Genomic DNA, 23,564 nt, shown 5'->3' on the forward strand with positions numbered 1-23,564 from the left:
TCATATTACGCTAGTTTCAAATAAATTCCACAAGGAATAAGGCTCATTTTTGTAAACTAGAACAGGCACGCACAGTGCTCAAGTTGTCATAATTTTATGGCGAAAACGTTTCTCAGTTGAAGTCAGTAATTTCGTAATTAACTACAAAGTTAAAAGTGAGAATTGCGTGTAAATTAGTTTAACTCTACTATAAAAAGCTTGAAGACTAAGAAACTAATTATGTTATTACGTGCGATAACGTGATTAGTTTCAATTGATTTGAAAAAGTTATGTTTTAAAATGTCGTCCTATTAATATTGCAAAAGCGAAAGTTTGCATGCATGGGTAATTTATGTACATATAATATGTTTGTTACTTATTTACACTAAAACGGCTACACGGATTTAGATGTAATTCTGGAATAACAAATAGGCTACTATTTATTTCCATGACCCAACGGGGTTGGTAAAAAATCCCAAAACTTTTACCGCTAGAATTAGAGACGTGACATTTAGCGGAGCTGTTTTTTAAATCCAGGATGTCATTGTTGGGAATTTCCACTTTTTGCTGCGCGTGCGCGGACTAACAACTGAATATATTATTATGATGCCATAGCAAGACGACCTCTTAGAAAAGACATATCTTAAGAGCTTTCTTGAAATCTATAACAGAGTAAAGTCATATATCTGTAGCTCTAGATAGTAGTGCTATGCCATATGGCAGTGATTGGAGTGCCTTGTACGGACTAGGAGTTAATTGCGCAGTGGTTCAAGCGGAAAACAAAATACGACAAATAGTTTTTCTAACAAAGAAATAATAAAAAAGTCATATGAAAGGTATCAGATGTTTTGTATGTAGTAGCTAGCGTTTAGTTTTAGCATGCTCGCATTTTTGAGTAGCTCGTAAGGTTTTAACGAAAGAATGTTCAAAACGTACACCCATAGCTAAGGTTAATATAAATAAATATGGGACTATTGCCAATTTGCCACCAATTGAACTAGTCTCAAACTAAGAAAAGCTTGAACTAAAGTACACATTAAACATCCAAGAAAGCTATTCGTATTATTCATACAAGTATCTGCCCCGATTGAGGATCGAACTCGGAACCTTTAGCTTCGTAATCAGATTTTCTAACCACTTGGCTATCCGGTCGTTGTATATCATTTAAAAAACTCTCTCTTTATCCTTAAATTCCTAAACAATAGTCTACTGTAAATTAACTCGGCCACGTGTATCTTCAATACAAAAACAACGAGGCACATCATCACGTAACGTCGGCAACGCACGTGGGTGTAATTGTTAGAGCACAAAACAGCCAATTACTTGCAGATATTTAATTAAAATAAACATTAATTTGCATGTACGATGCGTTGTTATCTAAGGTGCAGTGTGGGCGGAGCCAGAGGCAGTGCATTGTCGTCCACCTTGGAAGATGTAACCTGCCATTTGTCTGTCTTAGAGTTCATTGTTTGAGCTGTCTCGAGTTGAGGCTGGTAGAAAAGCAGTGGTTGTAATCACTGTTAAATGGGAAGGTGAAGAGTAAAACCTACTAAGTGCCAAGTCAGTCTCGCGCACTGAGGGTCCCGTGCAAATTTATGTCAGAAACTTAGTACTTAATAGTTTTTCTATGAGAAAAACAAATTAGTTTTGTTGTGGTTCAGCCATTATTGGACTCTGCTTTAATATTTCTAGTCAAATTTCATCCTTTCATAACTAGATGTCACCAAGCAGACCCGATTTGTTTTGATTCTCTCGGTTTTTTTATGAAATCATACGTTCAAAAAGTGATAGGTGGCATTTTATCGCGAACCGAAACTTTTTACGGTTGTGGTAAGTATTTTATGTTAATTTCAACCTGGTTCCACACGTTAGAGAAATAGGATGTTTTAGTGGAAATTTATTCCTAATCAGTAATTTTAAATCATCAATAGTAATTTTTTTGTCCGCCCCAGTTTGCCGTTTAGACCACAGTGCACCCACAAATAAGGTTATAGTGGAACTCCATAAGCGGAGCATTACGAGTATAATACGATACATCAGGCATGTCGTAATAACTGCGTAACTCAGGAACGGTGATTTACTGTCCTGCTAGCTAAGTCTCAGCTGAAGTTCAACGATTTATGTTATAGTACTTACTAGCTTTTGTCATGTGGTCTTTTTTAAATGAACAAGTAACAAAACAGGTCTTTTTTACTAGGTGTTTTTAAACTTTGAAATATACCTTTAGTTATTGTTTTACAAACTGAGTTATGAACGATTTTCTAAATATCGCTAAAAACGCAAAGATACGCACGTAAGAAGCGGTGTGGCCGCTGCTTAAAAAAAATAGAACCGACTACAAAAAAACCATGAAAATAATTCTCGTTTCGCGTTTGCCAGCTGTTCCATAAAAAAAACAGCGGACCATGCAAAAACATCTGATACCGGTAGGTAGCCGGTAGGCCTAGAAATAGTTTTATCTATCTATCTAATAAAATATATGACACAAAACATAAAATAAATAAATATATGACATAAAATATATACCTTTACACGAGCAATTCTTGCATATAATCAGAAATTTGGTATAGTACGGGTTTTCGCGGATAACAAATCGATCTAGCTTGGTCTTATCTCTGAAAAAAAAACGCTTATTATCGAGTTTTAGCTCGACCATAGCTCGGTCGCCCAGGTACTACGACATTTATGCACGCTTTGTTATCTAAGATATTGATGTTGATGGCAGTAACTACAATATTTCCGTATTGTGGCTTTTTCTTGATGTGATAAGGAACTTTTGGCGGAGCGTGCAAAAATATCTGACACGTCCTTCCGGCCTTAGAAATAGAGTCGTATCAGATATTTATGCACGCTTGTTTTGTCAGATATTGGTGCTGGTGACTGTACGAGTCCAATTCGCGCTTGGCATTTTTTTAAGGAAATCCCTGTTCAACAACAAATAATTACCCGCGAACTGTGATGCCAGTGAAAGTGTTCCTATGTTATCTGTGCGCCCGCGCAGCCTGCAGCGGCTAATCATAGTGTTTGCCTAGAAAGCGATCTATCTATTTCTCTGTATCAGTAGTGTGCCATAACAACTTGATTGCCAATGGACCGCCTAGACTCGCGTTTTTAGGGTTCCGTAGCCAAATGGCAATAAACGGAACCCTTATGGATTCGTCATGTCTGTCTGTCTGTCTGTCTGTCCGCCCGTATGTCACAGCCACTTTTTTCCGAAACTATAAGAACTATACTGTTGAAACTTGGTAAGTAGATGTATTCTGTGAACCGCATTAAGATTTTCACACAAAAATAAAAAACAATAAATTTTGGGGGTTCCCCATACTTAGAACTGAAGCTCAAATTTTTTTTTTCATTATACCCATACGTGTGTGGTATCTATGGATAGGTCTTCAAAAATGATATTGAGATTTCTAATTTTTTTCTAAACTGAATAGTTTGCGCGAGAGACACTTCCAAAGTGGTAAAATGTGTGTACCCTGTAACTTCTGAAATAAGAGAATGATAAAACTAAAAAATATATATGATATACATTACCATGCAAACTTCCACCAAAAATTGGTTTGAACGAGATCTAGTAAGTAGTTTTTTTTTAATACGTCATAAATCGTAAAGTAAAGGAAACTTTTACATTATATTACTTGCTGCTACGGAACCCTTCATGGGCGAGTACGAATCGCACTTGGCCGCTTTTATTATGTAACGTCAGTGACATAAAGGATGGCCAAGCTTGTCATATATGTACAGACGAGAAAACTGAGTCACGTAGTCACCAGTACAAATATCTGACACAACAAGCGTGCGTAAATATCTGATACGAATCGACTCTATCTCTAGGGCCGGTAAGACTGTCAGATATTTTTGCACGCTCTGCTGTCGCAGATATTAATGACTGTACCAAGGTGGAACCTTTTTTATTTATTTTTATTTATTTATTGAGAAACAAACAGTCATATGTAAACATGAAATTGAAGACAAATATAAACAGACCTTTAGTTCCCTTAATGAGTCATATAAGAAAACGTGACAAACACACAAAATTGCTTTATTATAGGTACCTATCCTTATCACTAGTTATCACTATTGTGAGTGTTAACCTACGATGTACTCTCTAAGGTCTATTTGAACGCTTTTTTTAGAAATGCACACGTCAATGCAATCCATACATCCCCTATATTACATAGGTTTTTTTTTTCATTTTTTTTTCTTCAATTTACCATGTACTTTTTAAGTATTTTGAAAGAAAGAAAGAAAATACATTTATTAATTGTAATTTTATTAGTAATTATTTATTTTGAAAAAATGACTTTCTGTCAAGTTTAATGCGGCGCATTCTTCTTGGCAATGATGGTATTTGCTGGTACTTTAAAAATAAAAGCCGTGTAAAAGTGTCCATGGCGGCCTATATACAGAATAAACGATTTCAATTTTAATTTGAATTTTGCCATAATCGTATTTTTTTTTGGGTCAAATCTAACGTGATCTGATTAACTTGAACCTTGGTCGTCTGATTGACAGTTAAAGTAGAGTCAACATAAAAGTTTATATTTAAATTACTTATCTTTGAACCCTATATTTCAAAAGGCTATTTGCATTCGAAGTGGAACCTTCAAGGTTTTCCAACAAAAGTTCCCTTTAAATTCGTGTTCCGGCGATCACGCGCGATTGACTGACGGACAGACGAACATTACTCCGTCAGACGTAATTGTGTACAATTGAACAGCTTTCTAGAATCCGATACAGTTCGGAGAAAGTTATAGCCAAAAACCAGTTTAAAAAAGTTACGCATTATAGTATTTAATAAACTTTTGCACTTAAACAAGCCTTCATCCGCGGATTTTCTTGCGTTTTGTAATTAATTATTATTTATTGTAGATGGATAAATATATAAAGAACCAACATACATATATCCGATATTGTGATCTCTATCTGTACCTACATTATATGAGAAACAAAGGTTCATAAAGGGAGCAAGAAGTAAGGAAGTTACAGTTAGGTAGGTGTGTATAGGTAATATGGCATTGCATGAAATATACCTACCCTCTTTATTAAAATTATATATTTTTTCGATACCTACTCGCCTTTACTCGGGGATTTTAGTAAAAATTATTTAACTATTATTCGATGAAGAATAACTTTTTTAGCCGCCGTGGATTTTTCAAAATTTTATTTTTGCTTTATATTTATGTTGTATAGTCAAGTGAAAAAATAAGTATCTATTCGAATAAATATGTTACTACGGCCTTATTGCGTCCGAATAAGTCTAAGGTACACATATTTTTGAAACTTTGAATAAGTTCATATTTTCACACTTGACTGTACCTACTTAGCACACACACAAACATCGCGCCTGTATTCCCAAATAGGGTAGGCAGAGCACACGAAACATTACCGCTTCGGAGCCACTTTTAGCAATATTAGGTTTTAGGAGTAAGTTTGTCAAAAACGGTATAATAGTGACAGGTTGCTAGCCTGTCGCCTACGGTATACCTTAACCTAATATCCTCAGTCGTCTCTTACGACACCCACGGAAGAAATGGAGAGGTGTAATTCTAACACGACACCACACGGAACACCACCTACTTAACGGAACGGTAAAAATATGTATAGGGTCACTTTGTATCGTAATTCCATAAAAAGTGACCAGTAATTTTGCTCGTCAGTATACGCAAATTACAAAGCCGTTTCTTATAAAGACGTTTAAGACAGGAAATTGCAATCATCCCTTACAACGTCATTTGCTGGTTTTATTACACATAAAATAAACATTACCTATAATAAACAAACAAATAATTATAAGTAACGGAGAAGTTCTAAGTCCAGTTTACATCTGGCAATAAAATCTTGCAAGTTGCATTACATTGCGGCGGTCAATTGACCACTTAAAACTTGTTTGCTTTCCGGCCAAGCAATGAAATGCAACTGGGATTAAACAAGGTCCACGTACAGATGTGCAAGTTGCGGAAAGTTTCTAAAGCGTAGGAAAAGTTCTCGGAATAAATTGCACCAAATGCTAAAATTTATTCCTTACTTCTGTCCATTATTTGTCAAGGTTGCCTGGAGGAGGCCGCCTATTGCTTCCCTTAGAACAGGGTTTCTCAAAGTGGGGTACGCGAACCCCTAGGGGTTCGCTATTCGACAGTAGGGGGTTCGCGACAAGGTTTACGTGATGGTGGCTGCAAAACTGGCAAGATGATTAAGATTGGTTTTTGGAGTCTTTTTGTATTTTTTAACTCCAAATTTGTTACTTATTTGTTTGTTATTTGTTGTTGTTTGTTTCAGTTTGTATTTTCGTTGGCAAGACGATTCTTACCTATATTTGTTACCTTTTATTGAAATAAATAATATACATTATTATTAATAACTTAGTTTCTCCAACATCCAGTTTTATTACTTTCTTTGGGGGGGGGGGGGTTCGCTGTCGTCTAGAAACTTTAACAGGGGTACGTGGAGCCATAAGTTTGAGAAACCCTGCCTTAGAAAGTCTATGTATATATACCTGTTTTAGTGTTTACTATGTGTTGGTGTGCAATAAAGAGTTATTGTATTGTATTGTTCGTATTTGGTGAAAGTTAAATTAATACCTTTGGAATAATATTAATTAAGTAAAGTGACTTAACTTTCCTCAGCCCCAACAGTTCGTGACAAACCCACGCGGGATTTAAGATGTCGTCTGATAATTAAACGCTGCTGCAACTGGCTAAACCAAATAAGTGTTACCAACATTACAATTATAGCAAGCCACCTAAAGCTGTAGGGTGACCATGACTTAACCGCTCATTTTGGATCGTTCTCGTTCATTAGGCTTGAGTAGTTCAGCAAATAATAATTGTTAGGCATGTATTCCCTACACTGACCGAAAGGAACTAAGTAGTTCATTCTACGCGTTCACCGAGATCTGTACAAAGTTTCTAATACAACGGTTATCATTAATAATCTATGTGTTGTAACTCATTTAAGCTAGTATTTTCACAAGACAAAAAACCTGACTGTACTCTAATAAGAACTCTAATATTATAGATATAAGTAAGTAATTTAAATTCCAACAGTCAGGACTCATTATAGAGAATTTTTGAGCTCACGATTTTGAATGGATACCGGCTGTTTAATTTTAAATTCACTTAAAAGAGTAAGATACTCACGCGAGTGATACTTCGGGTGTTGCAAGCGTTCCTAGGCGGCGGTAATTGCTTAACATCAGGCGGGCCGCATGCCTGTTTGTCACCGACGCGGTATAAAAAAAAACTTGTAACCTTTTTATGACATTGTTGTGATGTTCTCAAAATAAAGAACTAACCTCTCTTGACTAGACTTGATTTTCCTTTTTTATTTTTTATTTAATGTTTTTTACCTAATTAGTTTATCTTGCCATGAACTATGTATATTCCGACATAATGTTCTTGTGAAATAAACAAATTATGACTATAACTGTCTGCTCTGTCACACGAGATCATTAACCTTTCTTTTATTACTTGCGATCTCCAACTGAACCATTCAAGTTACACCCTATTTATTACAACGAAAGGTGCATTTTAAAATGACATGTCAGTGAGTTCCCTAAGTGTCAATAACTTTGTTATCCGACGCTTAAACAAATTTAAACAAGCCACAGTTCAAAATAGTGACATAGGTCAAGAATTGTTATTCAAAATTGCAACTTAAGTTAACTGGTTTAAGTTTTAAATGACCATGGCTATGTTGAGAGTTAGGTCATTTTTATTAACGGATATGTACCTAACCGCGACTCGCAAGTAAGAAATCGTATCTCATACCCTTATTTGGTCCATGAACCGCATGAACCTGCCTGACACATTCATTGTACGAGTTTGAGTTGTAACGCTGGGTCAACACATTTGGCAAGCGTGCCACAGGACTGCTGGGCTACTACGAAACTCGAAACTCGAAGTTCGTGTCGTGCGGTCCCTCTGACACTTATAAATATTTATTTGCATTAATAGAAGCAATTATTCGATAGTTTGGTAGCTCTAAAAAATTATTATCTATTTTATTTGACGTGATAAAAAACTTAGCCACGAAAACTAAACATACAAAGAAACAGAAGCCTCTTTTTCTGAAGTCAAGTAAACTTGACACGCACGCCGCTGATTGCTCGCATACGCCGCACGGAAAGCCCATGAATCCTGACTAGAAACGAACTTCGCTTCTTGCCGTCCCGCTTACGCTAATATTTAATACGAGCGTGAGAGGGACGGTACGATACGAATTTCGATTTTCGAATTTCGTAGTAACCGTCCTGATTCAGATTCGGTTCTAGTTTTGTCAAATTCTCTGCCGTAACTGAAACTCTAATTTAATGCCGGAACCGAAAGTTCAGTTTTTTTTTATACAGTATATGCTTGCGTTTGGCCACAATCACGCCTGATGGAAAGCGAGGATGAGGCCTACGATGGAGCACGCTTGCCTAGTAAATGCTCATTCACCCTGGACTTGAAAGCGGCCAAATTGTAGTGTTCAGTTCATTGTAGTTGGACACAGCTGACAGATTTTATCTCACAGTTCCATGGAACAAAAGGGTCCATCCGTCAGCACCGTCCTGTTTAATTTAATACAGTTTATCCTCTCTTTTGTTTTGCGCGTGAAAAAGATGTGGTTAGGAAGCGGTTAGGTTACGGTTTGACGTAGTTAGAATACAATATATGGGGTTGAAATTGTAGAGTAAAGGCTGTTAGGTCATGGTTTACCTTGTAAATAACGAAATTTACTTCTTAAAATTGGCATACTTATTTAATTTTATTTATTTACTTCAAAACTCACGTTTCTTTGCGTATTAGATATTAACATTATAAATACCTACTCAAAACTTTTTGCATTACGACCCTCAAAAGGTCGTCCGCCCACGTGCCTCAGGACGCCCTACACTACGTTTTCCAGTCCGTGGTCTCCATTTTCGGACTCGTTTACTACACCGTTCATCGGTCCTGCGACAGACGTGGCCAGCCCAACGCCACTTCAGCTAACTAATTTTTTGAGCAACGTCGGTGACTTTAGTTTTTAGTCGGATAATGATTTTGATGATTTATTAAGAGAATCAAACGAGAATGATCAAGACTTAATCCTTACTTGTAACAGATCCCCGTGTATGCGCCAGCGCCGGTCGGATGGTCACCCGACCGCAACTGGGTCGCGGTATCGCTTTATTTCGTAGTTGCGTAAGAGCACTTATATTAGGTTCGAGCCCGCGAGGCTGCGTTAGTAACTGTTGAGCTGGTGTAGAACCCTGTCACAGTAAATGTTATTCTGATGGATTTTTTGACAGAAATTAAATTAATAGATTGATTGAGACAACATAGTTTAGGATTCAGGATTTTTTTTAATTCCTACTATGTAGTTCATACGTTATTTGTTTTGTTGTGATTGCTTCTTGTGTTCAGTGTAGCTTTTAAAATTTATTTATATACCTAAAAATAAAAAATAAGTCATTACCGTAAAACCAATGCACTGTAAAATGAACTCGTACAGAATTTGAAACCTGTGTGTGTTTGTGATTATTGAGACTTTGACATTTGCTGATCGGACGGCGGTTCAGGGCGGGTTTTTTGCATAAAAACACATGGGTTACACAGGCGTATAGCCGTCTTGCATGTGGCTGCGAATTATCTGAGAATGACACAGCGTCGATAATACCACCATAAATCTCTCACTCCCCATCAAAATCCCGCAGCTTATGCAAGAAATATGGAAGTTATTATCAACTCCATGTCATCATCTAGAATCGTTTCGTGTTTAAACCATTGCAATATGGATCGACAAGGTAATGAGATTAACAGAACAGTGTCGCAAAGCTTGTTATGATTATACATTGCGCAACTCAAAATGTTACAGTTTAGCGTAATACAAGGTAAATTACGGGGAACTAAATTATTACTTTATTACGTTAGATTTTAGAAAGAGAAATATGTGTTCTTTGAGAGAGTAAATATATGATTGGTTTTTTGGATTATTTTTGTATTTTTTATTTCAACTCCAAATTTGTTACTTTTACGGGTATCCCGTGAAACCATATCGAAAATACAAACTGAGACATGGATGCACAGAAAAACCAGAAAAAGAGACCAGCGCTGGGAATCGAACCCAGGTCCTCAGCAATCCGTGCTGCGTGCTATAACCCCTACACCACTGCTGGACAGGAATCTAGACACGAATTTTTCCTATGCATACATATCTCAGGTTGCTTATTTCTACTACGCTACTTATGCAGCAGCACTAGCGACATCTATGTTCCGCTCTCATCGAGAGACGTCACACTCTTTCGGAACCAACCGCTCACCCAGACAAGAGATGTCGCTACTAAGCAATCAAATTATGATTGGTTTTTTGGATTATTTTTGTATTTTTTATTTCAACTCCAAATTTGTTACTTTTACGGGTACCTATCCCGTGAAACCATATCGAAAATACAAACTGAGACATGGATAAAAAATACAAAAAGAATCCAAAAACCAATCATAATTTGATTGCTTAGTAGCGACATCTCTTGTCTGGGTGAGATGGTTTTTTACTTTAAAAAAGTGACATCTATCACTTTTTAAAGTAAAAAACCATCTTTGCCCAGAAGAATGCGCCCAACATGCTTTGCGAATCGCAAGCACTTACAAAGCAATAAAATATACAATTACAAACGAAGAGATCATATAAATCTTAACATATATAACATAATCACGAATTAAATTATAGTTACAGGCCAATTAGAAATAATTGACAATTTAAATCTTCCTTGCTAAATATATTCAGCGAACACATTTTACAGGCCTAGACATAATTGAAATTTACCATATTACTGCATATATTCAGCGGTTTGGCCACTCTACATACAAAATTATATTTGCATACATGAGGTTTGTCAAAAAAATATATTTGAACAAATATAAAGAAAACTTGCATATTCCATATTGTGTCTTGCGCTATTAAAAAATTGAACCATTCGTTGCAAAATTGTTATGTCATGAAATGTAAATGATACAGTATCATTTCTCTTGTGAAATGATACGCCAGTGTCACGTATTGTTTGCGAATTCAGGTTAATTCGAGAGTTAGTTTGAATCGAGTGTTGCCGCAATAAATAACACTTGTACTCAGACATCAGTTAATATATTTACTAATATTATAAATGCAAAAGTTTGTGAGTGAGTGACTATGTTCGTTACTCCTTCACGCTGAAACGGCTGGACGGATTCGGATGAATTTTGTTATGCAGTTAGCTGGACAGCTGGAATAAAACATAGGCAACTATTTATTCCGATATTCCCACGGGATAGGGATAAAATCTCGAAACAACAACCGCTGGGCTTTAAGTCATGAAATTTGACATGATTGTTTTTAATGTAACTTCAATGAATTAAAAAAAAAACTCGAAATTTCGATTCAGCTGCTGGACCTAATGATTAACGTGTGCGAAGCCGCGGGTAAACCCTAGTTTTAAATAGAAACTTATTCTTGCTTTATATTAGCTTTTTAACTGCCTTCTAGAGGCTTCAAAATCGATAGGTGAAGTGACGCAACGTCCGCTTATTCATCTTTCGCGGTGAGCCCAACACAGTAGCGTTCTGCAAACATCCTGTATTTGTTTCCCAAATACCTTGGAAACGCAAGCGGCTTGTGATTGTTTTCAAATACATGCTTGCCGAGGTGGGGTTAAGATTACTTGGAACTTCGTTTTATAACAAAAATACTAGAGATGTGCAAAACATTGTTGTCAACGGACTTAATTGTGACATAGGTGTGCCAAATTTCGCGTGAATCCTACCACTGGAAGCAAAACCAACAATGCCAAGTAAATAAAATCTTGTAATAAGTACTACCATATATTACTATCGCATTTAGTAATATTGTTATGCCTTGTGCTGTCAATAAATGAATTTCTTTCTTTAATAAGTTTCTGTTAAAAAAAAACATAAAAGATTTTATTTCTGACTGTACTTGAATTGCCATATCGAAAATACAAACTGAAATATAGATGCATAGAAAAACCAGAAAAATAAGATCAGCGCTGGGAATCGTACCCAGGTCCTCGGCACCCAGATCCCCAGAGTTCGATTCCCAGCGCTGGTCTTATTTTTCTGGTTTTTCTATGCATCTATATTTCAGTTTGTATTTTCGATATGAAAAAATAACAAAAAAATTGGAATGGAAATAAAAATACAAAAAGATTCAAAAAAAAACAATCTTAATTGAATTGTCATCTAACTTACATATGCGTATACCAAATTTGAAGTCAATCCGACCGGCGGAAGTGGGTCAAAATTAACTTGCAAGATTTGACCCACCAAAAACAACAGGTCAAAGTATAAATAAAAGCTTGTAAAAATAGAACATGTCGTGTGTATTACCCGTGTGGTGTCGGGTTAGAATAACACTTCTCCATTTCTTCCGTGGGTGTCGTAAGAGGCGACTGAGGATATAGGTTAAGGTATACCGTAGGCGACAGGCTAGCAACCTGTCACTGTTGTACTGTTTTTGTCAAACTTAAAATTGCTAAAAGTGGCTCCGAAGCGGTAACGTTTCGTGTGCTCTGCCTACCCCATTTGGGAATACAGGCGTGATGTTTATGTGTATGTCATGTCGTGAATCAGTTAGATATTGTTGTTGTTGACTGTACATACAGAACCCTAAAATTGACACTTTTAATCAGCGTGAAGCATTTAAAACCCTTATTTTGTCTAATTTAAAAGTAAGATTACCAAATAACAATATTGACGCAAATTTAGCAGCCTTCGGACTGACAAGACACACTCAAGCCTGTTACAAAGCAAAACGAGCCTTATTTCTATACAAATAACGTTCACAAGGGGGTTCGACTAAGTTTACTATACTAATCAATTCGATTCAGGTGTCAGTTTACTTCGCAAGGCTTCTTTGATGATAACCATGCAATAATAGATTTTAAGTGCTCATTATTAAGGTTCGGAGTCGAACAATGGTAAATATGACGTAGGTTTAACTGAGCGAGCTACTGTACAACAGATAGTTATAATTAACTTAACTAATGTAAATATAATTAGATTTGGTTTTTGCGTCATTACTGATGAACGTGACCAGTAAATTAGTTCGCGTAACAGTGTATCTTACGATATTCCCTTGTTTCACAGACAGAAATTTCATAGTACTTCATTTCGTAAAAAAAGTTTCATTCGTGTAATATTTGGTCTTTATATTTTTATTTCGAATATTGTTTCAACGACTATTTACTTGAATGAAACATATTTCACAGAAACACAATTCAGTGCTCACAGTCTTATATGGTCTTATTTTTTTAATCAACAAGCTTGTCAAACAGTATATTATTTTTTAATTTTTTTCATGTTCAGAATGATTTTTAACGATTGTTTGTTCGGTGTATTTATCCATGGTTTGATGCACCACCCAAAAGTAGGTTTGGTTAGAACTGCGACCCCAATGCAAAAATATTTTTTTCTTTGTAATATGTTTTAATTATATTGAACTAAATAATATGAGGAAAGAAAAAAATGGTTATTCTGTGATGTGGTGAGTATTGAAACATTCAATTTTACTTTGTAACAAAAATCAATGATATATATATTTTTTAATTTCTTTGAATTGATTATTCTATGAAATGATAATATTATAAACAAAATTCTATAAAACTGTTATCTATAAGTAAAACAATCACGATAACAGTCGTAATCTTGTAGTGGCATGGCGTGGCGCCATAACAACTCGATTCCCATCGACTTACCTAAATATTACATGACCATTTTTTACGGATGTGGTTTCCACACAACTGTGTGGAAGACAGAACTCCGGTATCGGTTTCAAAGGGAAACCGACTTTCCACGAGCGCCCCCGAGCGCGTCGCTCGGGTTACATGCGCCCGCGCAGCCGTGTCCTTAGATTTCTACAAGGCGCATAACACCCTTACAAAGGATTTTAACATGTTAAATGAAATTTATCCGAATAACTGAGGTCTATGATCGAGTTTAGCTCGACATGTTTCGGGCTAATTCGTAGCCCTTCCTCTAGGAGCAACGCGACTGCAACACGCGCACTGCAACTGAGTCTCACGGTAGTTTCATGTTTTTAAGATGCTTTAATCAACTTTAGTGGTGGCTAAGTTTGTTAAAGGTAATTAAATATTGGAAGTCAATTTCTAGGGTTCCGTACTTCAAAAGCCAAACCAAACTAGCGCTGGCAGCTTCTGCGTAAGCGCAGTATTACCTGAGTCTGCTCCTTTTGCCGCACGACAGACTACTTATAAAATTACACTATTATTCTTTTACTCTTATTTTTAAACTTTGCTATATTGTATTTTTATCTAGTATTGTTTTATTGTTACTGTTGGCAAATAAATATTTTACCTTTCTTCCTTTCTTTCCTTCAAAAAGGGGGAAAAAATGGTGTGAAGGTAGCTCTTACAGCACAACCAAAAAGAAGTCTGGAAAAATTATTTCTTTACTCTGTCTGTCTGTCACCATCTAAAATAACCCTGTAACTGCTGCGTCAATTTTACTGAAGGAGAGGGGCTTTGGTAATACTAAATTTTCATACATACCTACATTATTATGTGTGTGTGTCTGCAAAAATATGCTGAACCCTTGATGTGCTGGTTTTTTTATCTATTCATATAGATAGGAAACATACAGACTCTCTTTCACAATCTTTATGAATTTGATGATACAGTGATCTTTGGTCCTGTATCGTGCAATACAGGATGTTACAGTTTGTTTCGAGTTCCAAACGACATTAGCAAACTAGTTAAAGTGTACTTATAATTTAACCTCCGCGAAACCTTCTACTTTGCAAGCCACGACATGGTAGTATTTGGCAACAATTTCAAAACTAAGGAAACGTTACAAAATTAAAACAAATTGTTACACGCACAACAAATCTTTTACAATCTACACATTACTTAATTAAGACAATCATGTCCAACTTTCGAAATATAATTGTTGCGTGATCGACGGACGTCCGTTTGTACCAAATAGAATAAAGTAAGCTATAACAAACAGAGAAATAGTTTCGACACCTTTATTGTTTCATAGACTAGACGCATTCTCTAAAGTTTAGGACGCGAACCTAGGGACGACCGATGGTAGGGGTTAGCGAACCTGACTACGAGCTTGAAGTCCCGGGTTCGATTCCCGTGTCGGAGCAGTATTTTTATTTCAAAAATTTGTTATTATTTGTTTGTTATATGTTTGTTAAGTTTGTATCTAAATTTTAGATTTTACCTAACAAAGCTTTGCTAAGCTTACTTTGGACTAGGTTTTTGTTAAACCCTATATTTATTTATTATCTAAATTTTAGGAGTCTGAGGCCTAACGTTTTTGATGCTTGCGATCGCAATCAAATGACAGATTTCGCACATAAACTGTCATTTGATTGCGATCGCGAGCGCCAGAAACGTGAGGCAATGCGGCTTCTGGTTTGAGACTAACTAAACCCACTCGGAATCGCAATCGCTTTCACCACTTCTTTCTCATAGTCAAAATAGCACCAACGGGACTATCACGCTAACACGCACGAGTAATATTTACCTCGACGTTTCGGCAACATTACAGTGGCCGTGGTCACGAGTAGACTGAAGTGTGGTGTGTCAAGTCTGCCTAGCCAGCGCAAGTCCTTCAAACTACCCGCACTTGGTCATTATTATTTTTCACCCCATCACACCAACATCATCATCATCATCGTCGTGCAATACAATACAAAGACTCTTTATTGTACACCAGAAATAATAAGCGATACAGAAAACAGATACACAGAGAAAAAATGACAAGGTAAGCAATAGGCGGCCTTATCGGGATCTCTTTCAGGCAACCTTTTTTACAGAAAGAAGGAAGGAAGGACTAGTTTACAACAGGTAACGCAACAGTGGTTTGACCTATCGCCTCTCAAGCAGAGGGTCGTGGGTTTAAACCCCGGCTCGCATCACTGAGTTTTTCGAAATTCATGTGCGGAATTACATTTGAAATTTACCACGAGCTTTGCGGTGAAGGAAAAACATCGTGAGGAAACCTGCACAACCTGCGAAGCAATTCAATGGTGCGTGTGAAGTTCCCAATCCGCACTGGGCCCGCGTGGGAACTACGGCCCAAGCCCTCTTGTTCTGAGAGGAGGCCTGTGCCCAGCAGTGGGACGTATATAGGCTGGGATGAAAACTATTTAATTTCAACTTTTCAAACACCCCAAAAAACAGTCCCCTGACATGTCCCCAACCCAGAATTTGATAAGTATCAGATAATATTAGCCGTGTGTTACAATTTAGCAAGATTTATTTATTGAACTTAAAAAGATGATTACACCATTGATGATAAGTAATAAAGTAGTAAGTACCTAAGTATTTCAATTAATATGCATGCCATTTTATTAACATTGTTAATCAAACATCGTCCCAAGAGTACAAAAACAGTACCCTGTTGTCTGATTATGATTACTTAATATAAAAAAAAAATGATAAGATTGACATTTGTGCATACATTTATGTAGGTCAACACACCACTGTAGCAGTTATGGTGCAAAACCATTTTTTCTGTTCAAGTCATCATATTGAAGAGAAAATTGGCGGGGGACTGTTCAAATTTACCAATTGGAGAAATACCTATACACCAAAAGTTCAGAACTCGAAAACAAAGATCGGTTTTCATTTTCTCTCTCATTTGAATCTTCAGGAAAACGAAGAAAACCGACGAGTCCCGAGCGACGTTAACATTTTCGTTGTACTGTAGATCTATAGGGTGAGCTTATGTCCAACAATGGACGTCCTACAGCTGATATGATGATGATTCTCAATACGCAAAGAAAATCGCGCTATCACAAATAAACACGATATGATATTGCATTGCCATCTTTTTGACAGATTGTATAAGAGTTTCTCGCAATAGATGAGTGTCTAATTCACGATGTTACTCAACAAGTATAGTACAGATAGCTAATCTGACAGACTAATCTCACAGCATCTGATAAACTGTCAGTCGTTGACATTATAATAGAATTGCTTAACTTGTCACAACTGCTGACACCAAAGATTGATTCAGAAACTACAAGTAGTTAAAATAAAAACTGAAGAAGAGTATAGAGGTAAATTTTAATGATGTTTATAATGTGAGCATTCTAGTCTTTAGTTGTGGCTTTATGCGCATGCGTAAATCATTACATGCAGCAGCTTATATTTAATAAAAGTTACAAGTGCAATGTATTGCAATTGTTACATTTCTCATAAAAAAAGTGACAATTATGTAAAATTGTAGCACTTGTTTTATTAAACAGGGGACAGGTAGTTGAGTAAAATTTTACTAAATTCCGAGGGAGTTCCACGATATTACTAACGTATCGTATCATATAATTTGTATTTTTACGTTCTACGAAGAACCCCAACGTGCAGTAGAATATTTTCACAATAAACGTCTCAGTGGTTTCCTTGATGCAAACAATGATGGCTTACTGAGACAAGAGTGAACTAGGTCGTACTTCAGACGGTTTACAAACAGGGCAAATTAAATGAAAGCATATAATAATAATAACCTTTTTTCGGACAGTCGAGAGAAAAGCACAATAAGCACAAGTTTTTCCTTACAAACAGCTAATTAACAGATTAGATTTACTTATCTACTTTTTCGCCATATGTTACAAATGGAAATAATTATATTTTATTACTCCAGATTGTGTAATGTAATAAGATGATATACGACCATCCACGAAGGGTCTATAATGGTAATCGACTCGTTCATTTTCGATTCATTCGATTGGCAATTTATTCGATTATGAGATTATGCCACTGAGGTACTTTACAATTACATATTACTTTATATGATGCAATGGAATATTGTACCAAATATGTTTCTTAACAAGGAGAATACGTATACACGTGTGTAATATACAGAGGCTCATACAGTTGCCTGTTGAGTTTAAACTATTTTGTGTAAGTTTGTAGAAATTTAACTACTTTGATAAGAATTTACAAGTACTTATTTAGTTACCACACTATAACGAAAAATGGTAAGTTTGTTTTGACAGTCATTTCATTACATTACTTATTTCTACTGAACGTAGATAGTTTATTTAAGTTTTATCATGATTGGCAGAGATCTCATCTTATCTCTTCAAGATGTTTAGAGTTAAGCATCTAACAGAGATACCCCTGTAAAATCTTGATATTTAACTAAATTATTTTTCATTTATCCCAATATTTGTAATTTAGTTTTGCTGGATGTAAGAATCCGAAACTGTATAATATAATTTCTGACAGTTTTCTCGTGGTGTATTATTTTCGAAAGCGGTGGTAGTATAAAAATGTGGTTCACTAATGTGTCGCAACTGTTTAATATTTCTGAAACTGTAAATATTTCAAGACTTTTATAAATCTAACCTTAAGGGCGTAAGGGCTTATACGATGGTCCTGATATAAATCATGAAATATTCACAGTTTTAGAGGTTGCGACATGAATCAGGTTGCCAAACCTTAGTTGCGAAATGAACGGATAACCTACTTAAAAATGTACATGTAATAGAGCCCTTTATGGCTTACTTATAGAATAAACATTTAGCTTTTTGATTTCACAGCTGGGTCGACAACATGATTAAACTAATCAACGATCGTCCGCAGCTGTTGCTTACGGAAGCCTGTTTAACATCGATCCAGTATAGGAACAGGAATCGAGTTCTTATCGATTCTAGTATTACGCAAATGGGCAACTCGATTATAAAGAATGGCAGCGATTAAAATGAGAAATATCGCTAGATGGCGTTAATAGTATCGTGAGGTTAGTTTGACGTCGTGATTGATTAAATATCTAAATGAGCCAATCGCAAGCAAGACTGAAACGTCAAACGGACCTTACGATACTAACGCCATCTAGCGATATTTCACCTGTAAAAAATTACTTGTTTTACAACCTATAGTAGCGCCCGCGGTTTCGTCCCCGTTTTAAAGCTACCTATCACTTGGTTAACTCGATATATCCGGCGAGAGCGGTCATTCATAAAAGCATATTTACATTTAGGGGGGGCGGTCTAGAGGTTTGTGGTACCATCAGCCAAATAAGTGGTCTATCAATTTTCAAACAAGTTCCTATCAACCGAATATGTCGCTAAAGTCGAACTTTCTAGTTGACAGACACGTCTATTGGCATTATTGTTTTATGACATGCAAACGATTATCAACTTTAGGGTGGTAGACCTCAATTTTTTGGCATAATTTTTTTTATGTTTTATTGACAAAATAAAACAGAAAGAGATAATAACTGACAGGATAAATAGCATAATATTTTGTTAGCCATGAAACTACCCAATCGTGAACCCGTCATATACTTCGTCGTTGAACATGGCATGTGTTATACACAGTTATAGGCGATGACGGCCATCAGTCACCGCTTATATCACCCAACAATGCCAAGGTCGTCAACATTCACGGAAACCGAGAAATACCAAGTCGCAGGCGTAGGATTATGACAAACTTTTAATTTAAATTAAACTGGCTTTAGTGAACCTTGGAATGAAATCAATACATACTACTTTCGGATACGTCAACGTCTTAATTGGACCTCAGTAATTAATATTTAATTAGCTAACTATTCAGCTAGCTATATTAAGGGAGGCAACAGGCAACCCTCGCGCCGGCAGCTTTCTCGCGCAAAGAATCTCAATCGCAGTTCAGCGCGGGAATGCTGCCTGCGTGATGGGCACCATGCCAAGAGGCCCACCTCTCTTTTTTAACCCCCGACGAAAAAGAGGGGTGTTATTAATTTAAAGTTTTAGTTTTTGTTATTTTAATTTAAAAGTAGTTTTAGTCCTATGGATATTTTGTATTTTCTTGATATTTCTTAATAAGTAAATTAAATACTATTTAAGTACGCATTATTCCGATAATGCAATACGGTATTTGACAACTCCTGATTTTGCCATATCTTAATATTATTATGAAAATATAGATATACAGATAGTGTTTAGCGGAGAGAAAATTTAAATCGGTTGAATATTGGATTTATAGTGATTTTTTGAAACATCTATATACCTGTCTCTTTCTCAAACGCTTTTCTCTATGCAGCAAGTATGGCGGTACTGGCGTGTGACGTCACATGCCAGTATGTCTTTCTCTGTCTAATCTAGAATTTCAAACCTTTATAACTTTGTTATTTGTAAAGGTAGCTTAAAAACTCTTTTTCTGTTCGATAACAGGCATTGTGTAGTTTTAATTTATAAAACATATAAAAAATAGTCAAATACCGTATTGAAGTAAAAACTAACCTAAATAGAACTTAACGATATTCGCCTAGCTCTTGCCCCTGCGGAAGTGTCTCCATAAGGCTGGCCGATAAGTTTGTGAGCGTCCGGGTTCCACGGACCCTAAGTTTCTACCGCAAAAGCCGCAAATATATAGTCTCTAGAGATTGAGAGCCTTCCGTTTTCCGGCGTTGTGCTGACTCAGCCTGGGCTGCTCCGCTTGTAAATGTAATTTAACTAGCATCATTGAGTTAATGAATGACGTATCATTGCCTACACACCAAGTCTTGAAGCGGCGTGTGTTGCCAGTGACGACCCCTGAGGCCCTGAGACGTGGGACTGTTGGCCTCTTGGAGAGGTTCAGTCACGCAACGAGCTATGGAGAGAGCTATGCTCGGAGTTTCTTTGCGCGTTAGAATCCGGAATACGGAAATTAGACGAAGAACTAAAGTCAAATATTTTCCAGATTTGTGCACTCGGTGTAATTAATGCGTTGCTATGAAAAAAAGCGACTTTAATTAGCAGTGCACAAACCAGTGTCCTTTCTGTTCAACACTTTGAAGTTCACTATCGCATTCCCATCTCTTTCTATAACATCTTACACCGCGTGACAGAAGGAAGTGGTGAAACGAAGACAGAGGTTTTTCCGAACCGGTGGTAGTTATTTTTTTTGTCAGTCATAAGTGCTTGTGTGTGTGTGTGTTGGCTTAGGGAATATTACTGCAATGTTATCCCGCCAGCGCAGCACTAGCACATAGCATATGTTTATGGATTATATTTTTTGAGTAAATATCTTAAATGTCCGTAGGATGCCGTAATATCAAACTATTTCAATTATAAATATAGCTCTATAGCTACTATCGATGTATATATCATTTATATTGTTACTTATAAATATGTCATGATTTCTATAGGTTTATTGATTCTTTAAAAAAATATGGCTCTGTCCATTGGAGGACAATTTTGCCAGTGTCTAGTAGTTTTTGCCGTTGTACGGTAATAAAATTCTAGAAAACGAAATATGAGAGGTAAAAGTTTGATGTGGATGATTGAGGTGGTGGATGAACGATGACCCGATTTCTATAGGTATTAATACTCTTTGGTTATGATCTGTCATGGCGACAAAATATAGCGAGAACTGACGTTGTCGTGGCGGTTTCTTTACGATTTGTGCTAGTGTCGCCCCCTGCGCAGAGCTTTGCCTAATATGCCCTATTGAAGAAAGATATTTTGACTTTGATTGATTGTGATTTCAAGTAATGTTGTCTCACGGTATAGGATGAGGGCAGAAAGAGACGGTGAATGCAATAGCTCCTACGCGATAGACAATACGGCTGCATAACGGTTGTTATCGCGATACGTCCTAAACTACAACTTACCGTTCCTCCAGCATCTCATTGAAGGTCTTGGACTTGGCACGAGGCTGGCTGGGCTCGTTTTCCATCCGTCTCACTTCCACACACCGCTCTATTATATGTTCGACTCGCTTCCGCCGCGAGGACTTCCAATTGTCCAGGTTCTGTGGAAGAAAAGACATGTTGAGTAAAATATTCGAAATTCTGATAGTCCGGGACAAACTTCATCACATCACAGATACTCGTATTTTAAAAAGGATAACTTTAAATGAATGCATTAAAAAAAACTATTTAGCCTGGAATCTTGTCGCAGTTTTTTTTTACCTGAAAAATCCTTCTTTTCATTCAGAAGTTTCAAATTGTGAAAGAAACTGTATTAGTCAAATTTGATGTGAAGAAGAAACTTTACGAAGATTAGTTTACATCAAACATACTTTGCAATGGCTGCGCGTGCGCGTGTCTGCGGTTGCGTGCGACGGCCGGAGTTATTTTTTAATTTCGCTTGCACTTTAGATGCTAGTCAAACAGCCAGGCTTAGAGTGCGCATACATCTAAGAAGAGCGGAAAATTACCGTAGAAATTCAAAAAACTTTGATTAGGTACCTTTACGTTTGAAATTTTGGATTTTTGTACCCATTTGGAATAGCGAGATAAAAAGTAAGTATAGAAATTTGTATGAAATACACAAAACACAAAAATAATACAAAAAGAAAACAACAAAACAAAAGAGTACAAAGGCGAACTTATCCCTAAAAGGGAAGGGAGTATAGAAATTTGATATGTAGATTGTGAAGTTCTCCCTGAAGTGAGGCATTAGATACCAAATTTCATCCAAATCCACCCAGCCGTTTTAATGTAAAGGAGCAAACAGTTTGACCTTTAACAATGACTGTTAAATTATATTATGAATCATTGAATACAGAATGTTTTTTTAATTTGCCAAATAATTAATTATCAATTGGTCTGCTGCTGTTTTTCGACAGGTTTCAATGCTGTTTATTAAATTGGTCTCTATAGTTGATTTTTCAAGTTTATAACTTGCACCAAACTAGAAACATTTATTATAACAACTCGTACAAGTAGAAATACGAGTACATACATTTTTCTAGTCAATCGTAAGACGACAGTCCTTAAAGCTTTAGCAGTACGGGTCATTTTACTTTAAACTATAATGATAGCAATCTCAGCTCTGATTGCCGATAAGAAGTAATGACAGGTTAAAATGTACAGTCATTTCAATCAGCCAATTTTTTTGTACAGTCCCCATCAGATAATTTGAACGGAATGCTGTTTAACTGCTTTAGTAAATATTTGAACCTTTTTTTACCCAGTAGTTATACAAGATGTTATTAAATTAATCCGGTAAATTAAATAAATGCTGTCCTATTAGAAGGTCAGTACGATTGGCTGCATCTCTGTGTTTCAGTAATTGTTTCAGGATTTATTTTATTCATCATCATAATCCCAGTGCGGATGGGGAACTCACACATAGCATTGAATTACTTCACAGGTGTGTGCAGGTTTCCTCACGATGTTTTCCCTCACCGTAAAGCTCGTGGTAAATTTCAAATGTAGTATCGCACATGAATTTCGAAGAACTCAGAGGTGCGGGCCGGGGTTTTAACCTACGAACCGCTTGAGAGGCGAAGTTGGAAATCCGTGGGAGAGGCCTTTGCCCAGCAGTGGGACATAGAAAATGGCTAAAGAAAAAGTGGAAAAAAAAATAAAACAAATATAACAAGCAGTGCGAGTGGCGAGTTGTTGTTCATTGTGGTATTTTAAGGGGCAGGCCTTTGTTCAGCAGTGGACGTCTTCAGGCTGATGGTGAAGATGATAATCTTTGAATTGTTCTAAAAGTTGTTATGTATTTTTATATATAATATTAAAATTTCCGTAGGTACTTAAATTAATTTTGGGTATTAATAAAAAATGGAAGTCTAATAACCTAAGTTTATTTAATTTAAATACATTTAATTAAATCCACGTTGAATTAATATAAAATTTATTTTATTAGTCTACTGTTAATTTTACGATTTC

The 23,564-nt window shown here is 36.4% G+C and overlaps 1 protein-coding gene across 6 annotated transcripts in view; it reads right to left on the reverse strand.

Moving 5' to 3' along the window:
• Positions 1-23,564, reverse strand: part of smash (smallish) — a 215,896-nt gene that overhangs the window by 69,656 nt on the left and 122,676 nt on the right. For all 6 annotated transcript variants that reach the window (XM_074103530.1, XM_074103531.1, XM_074103532.1 and 3 more), the window contains exon 4: positions 21,552-21,691. In XM_074103530.1, coding sequence (XP_073959631.1) covers positions 21,552-21,691 — 140 coding nt within the window. The remainder of the gene's footprint in view (positions 1-21,551; positions 21,692-23,564) is intronic.

The sequence above is a fragment of the Choristoneura fumiferana genome, chromosome 20 (genome assembly GCF_025370935.1).
Source record: "Choristoneura fumiferana chromosome 20, NRCan_CFum_1, whole genome shotgun sequence".
Lineage (NCBI taxonomy): Eukaryota > Metazoa > Arthropoda > Insecta > Lepidoptera > Tortricidae > Choristoneura > Choristoneura fumiferana.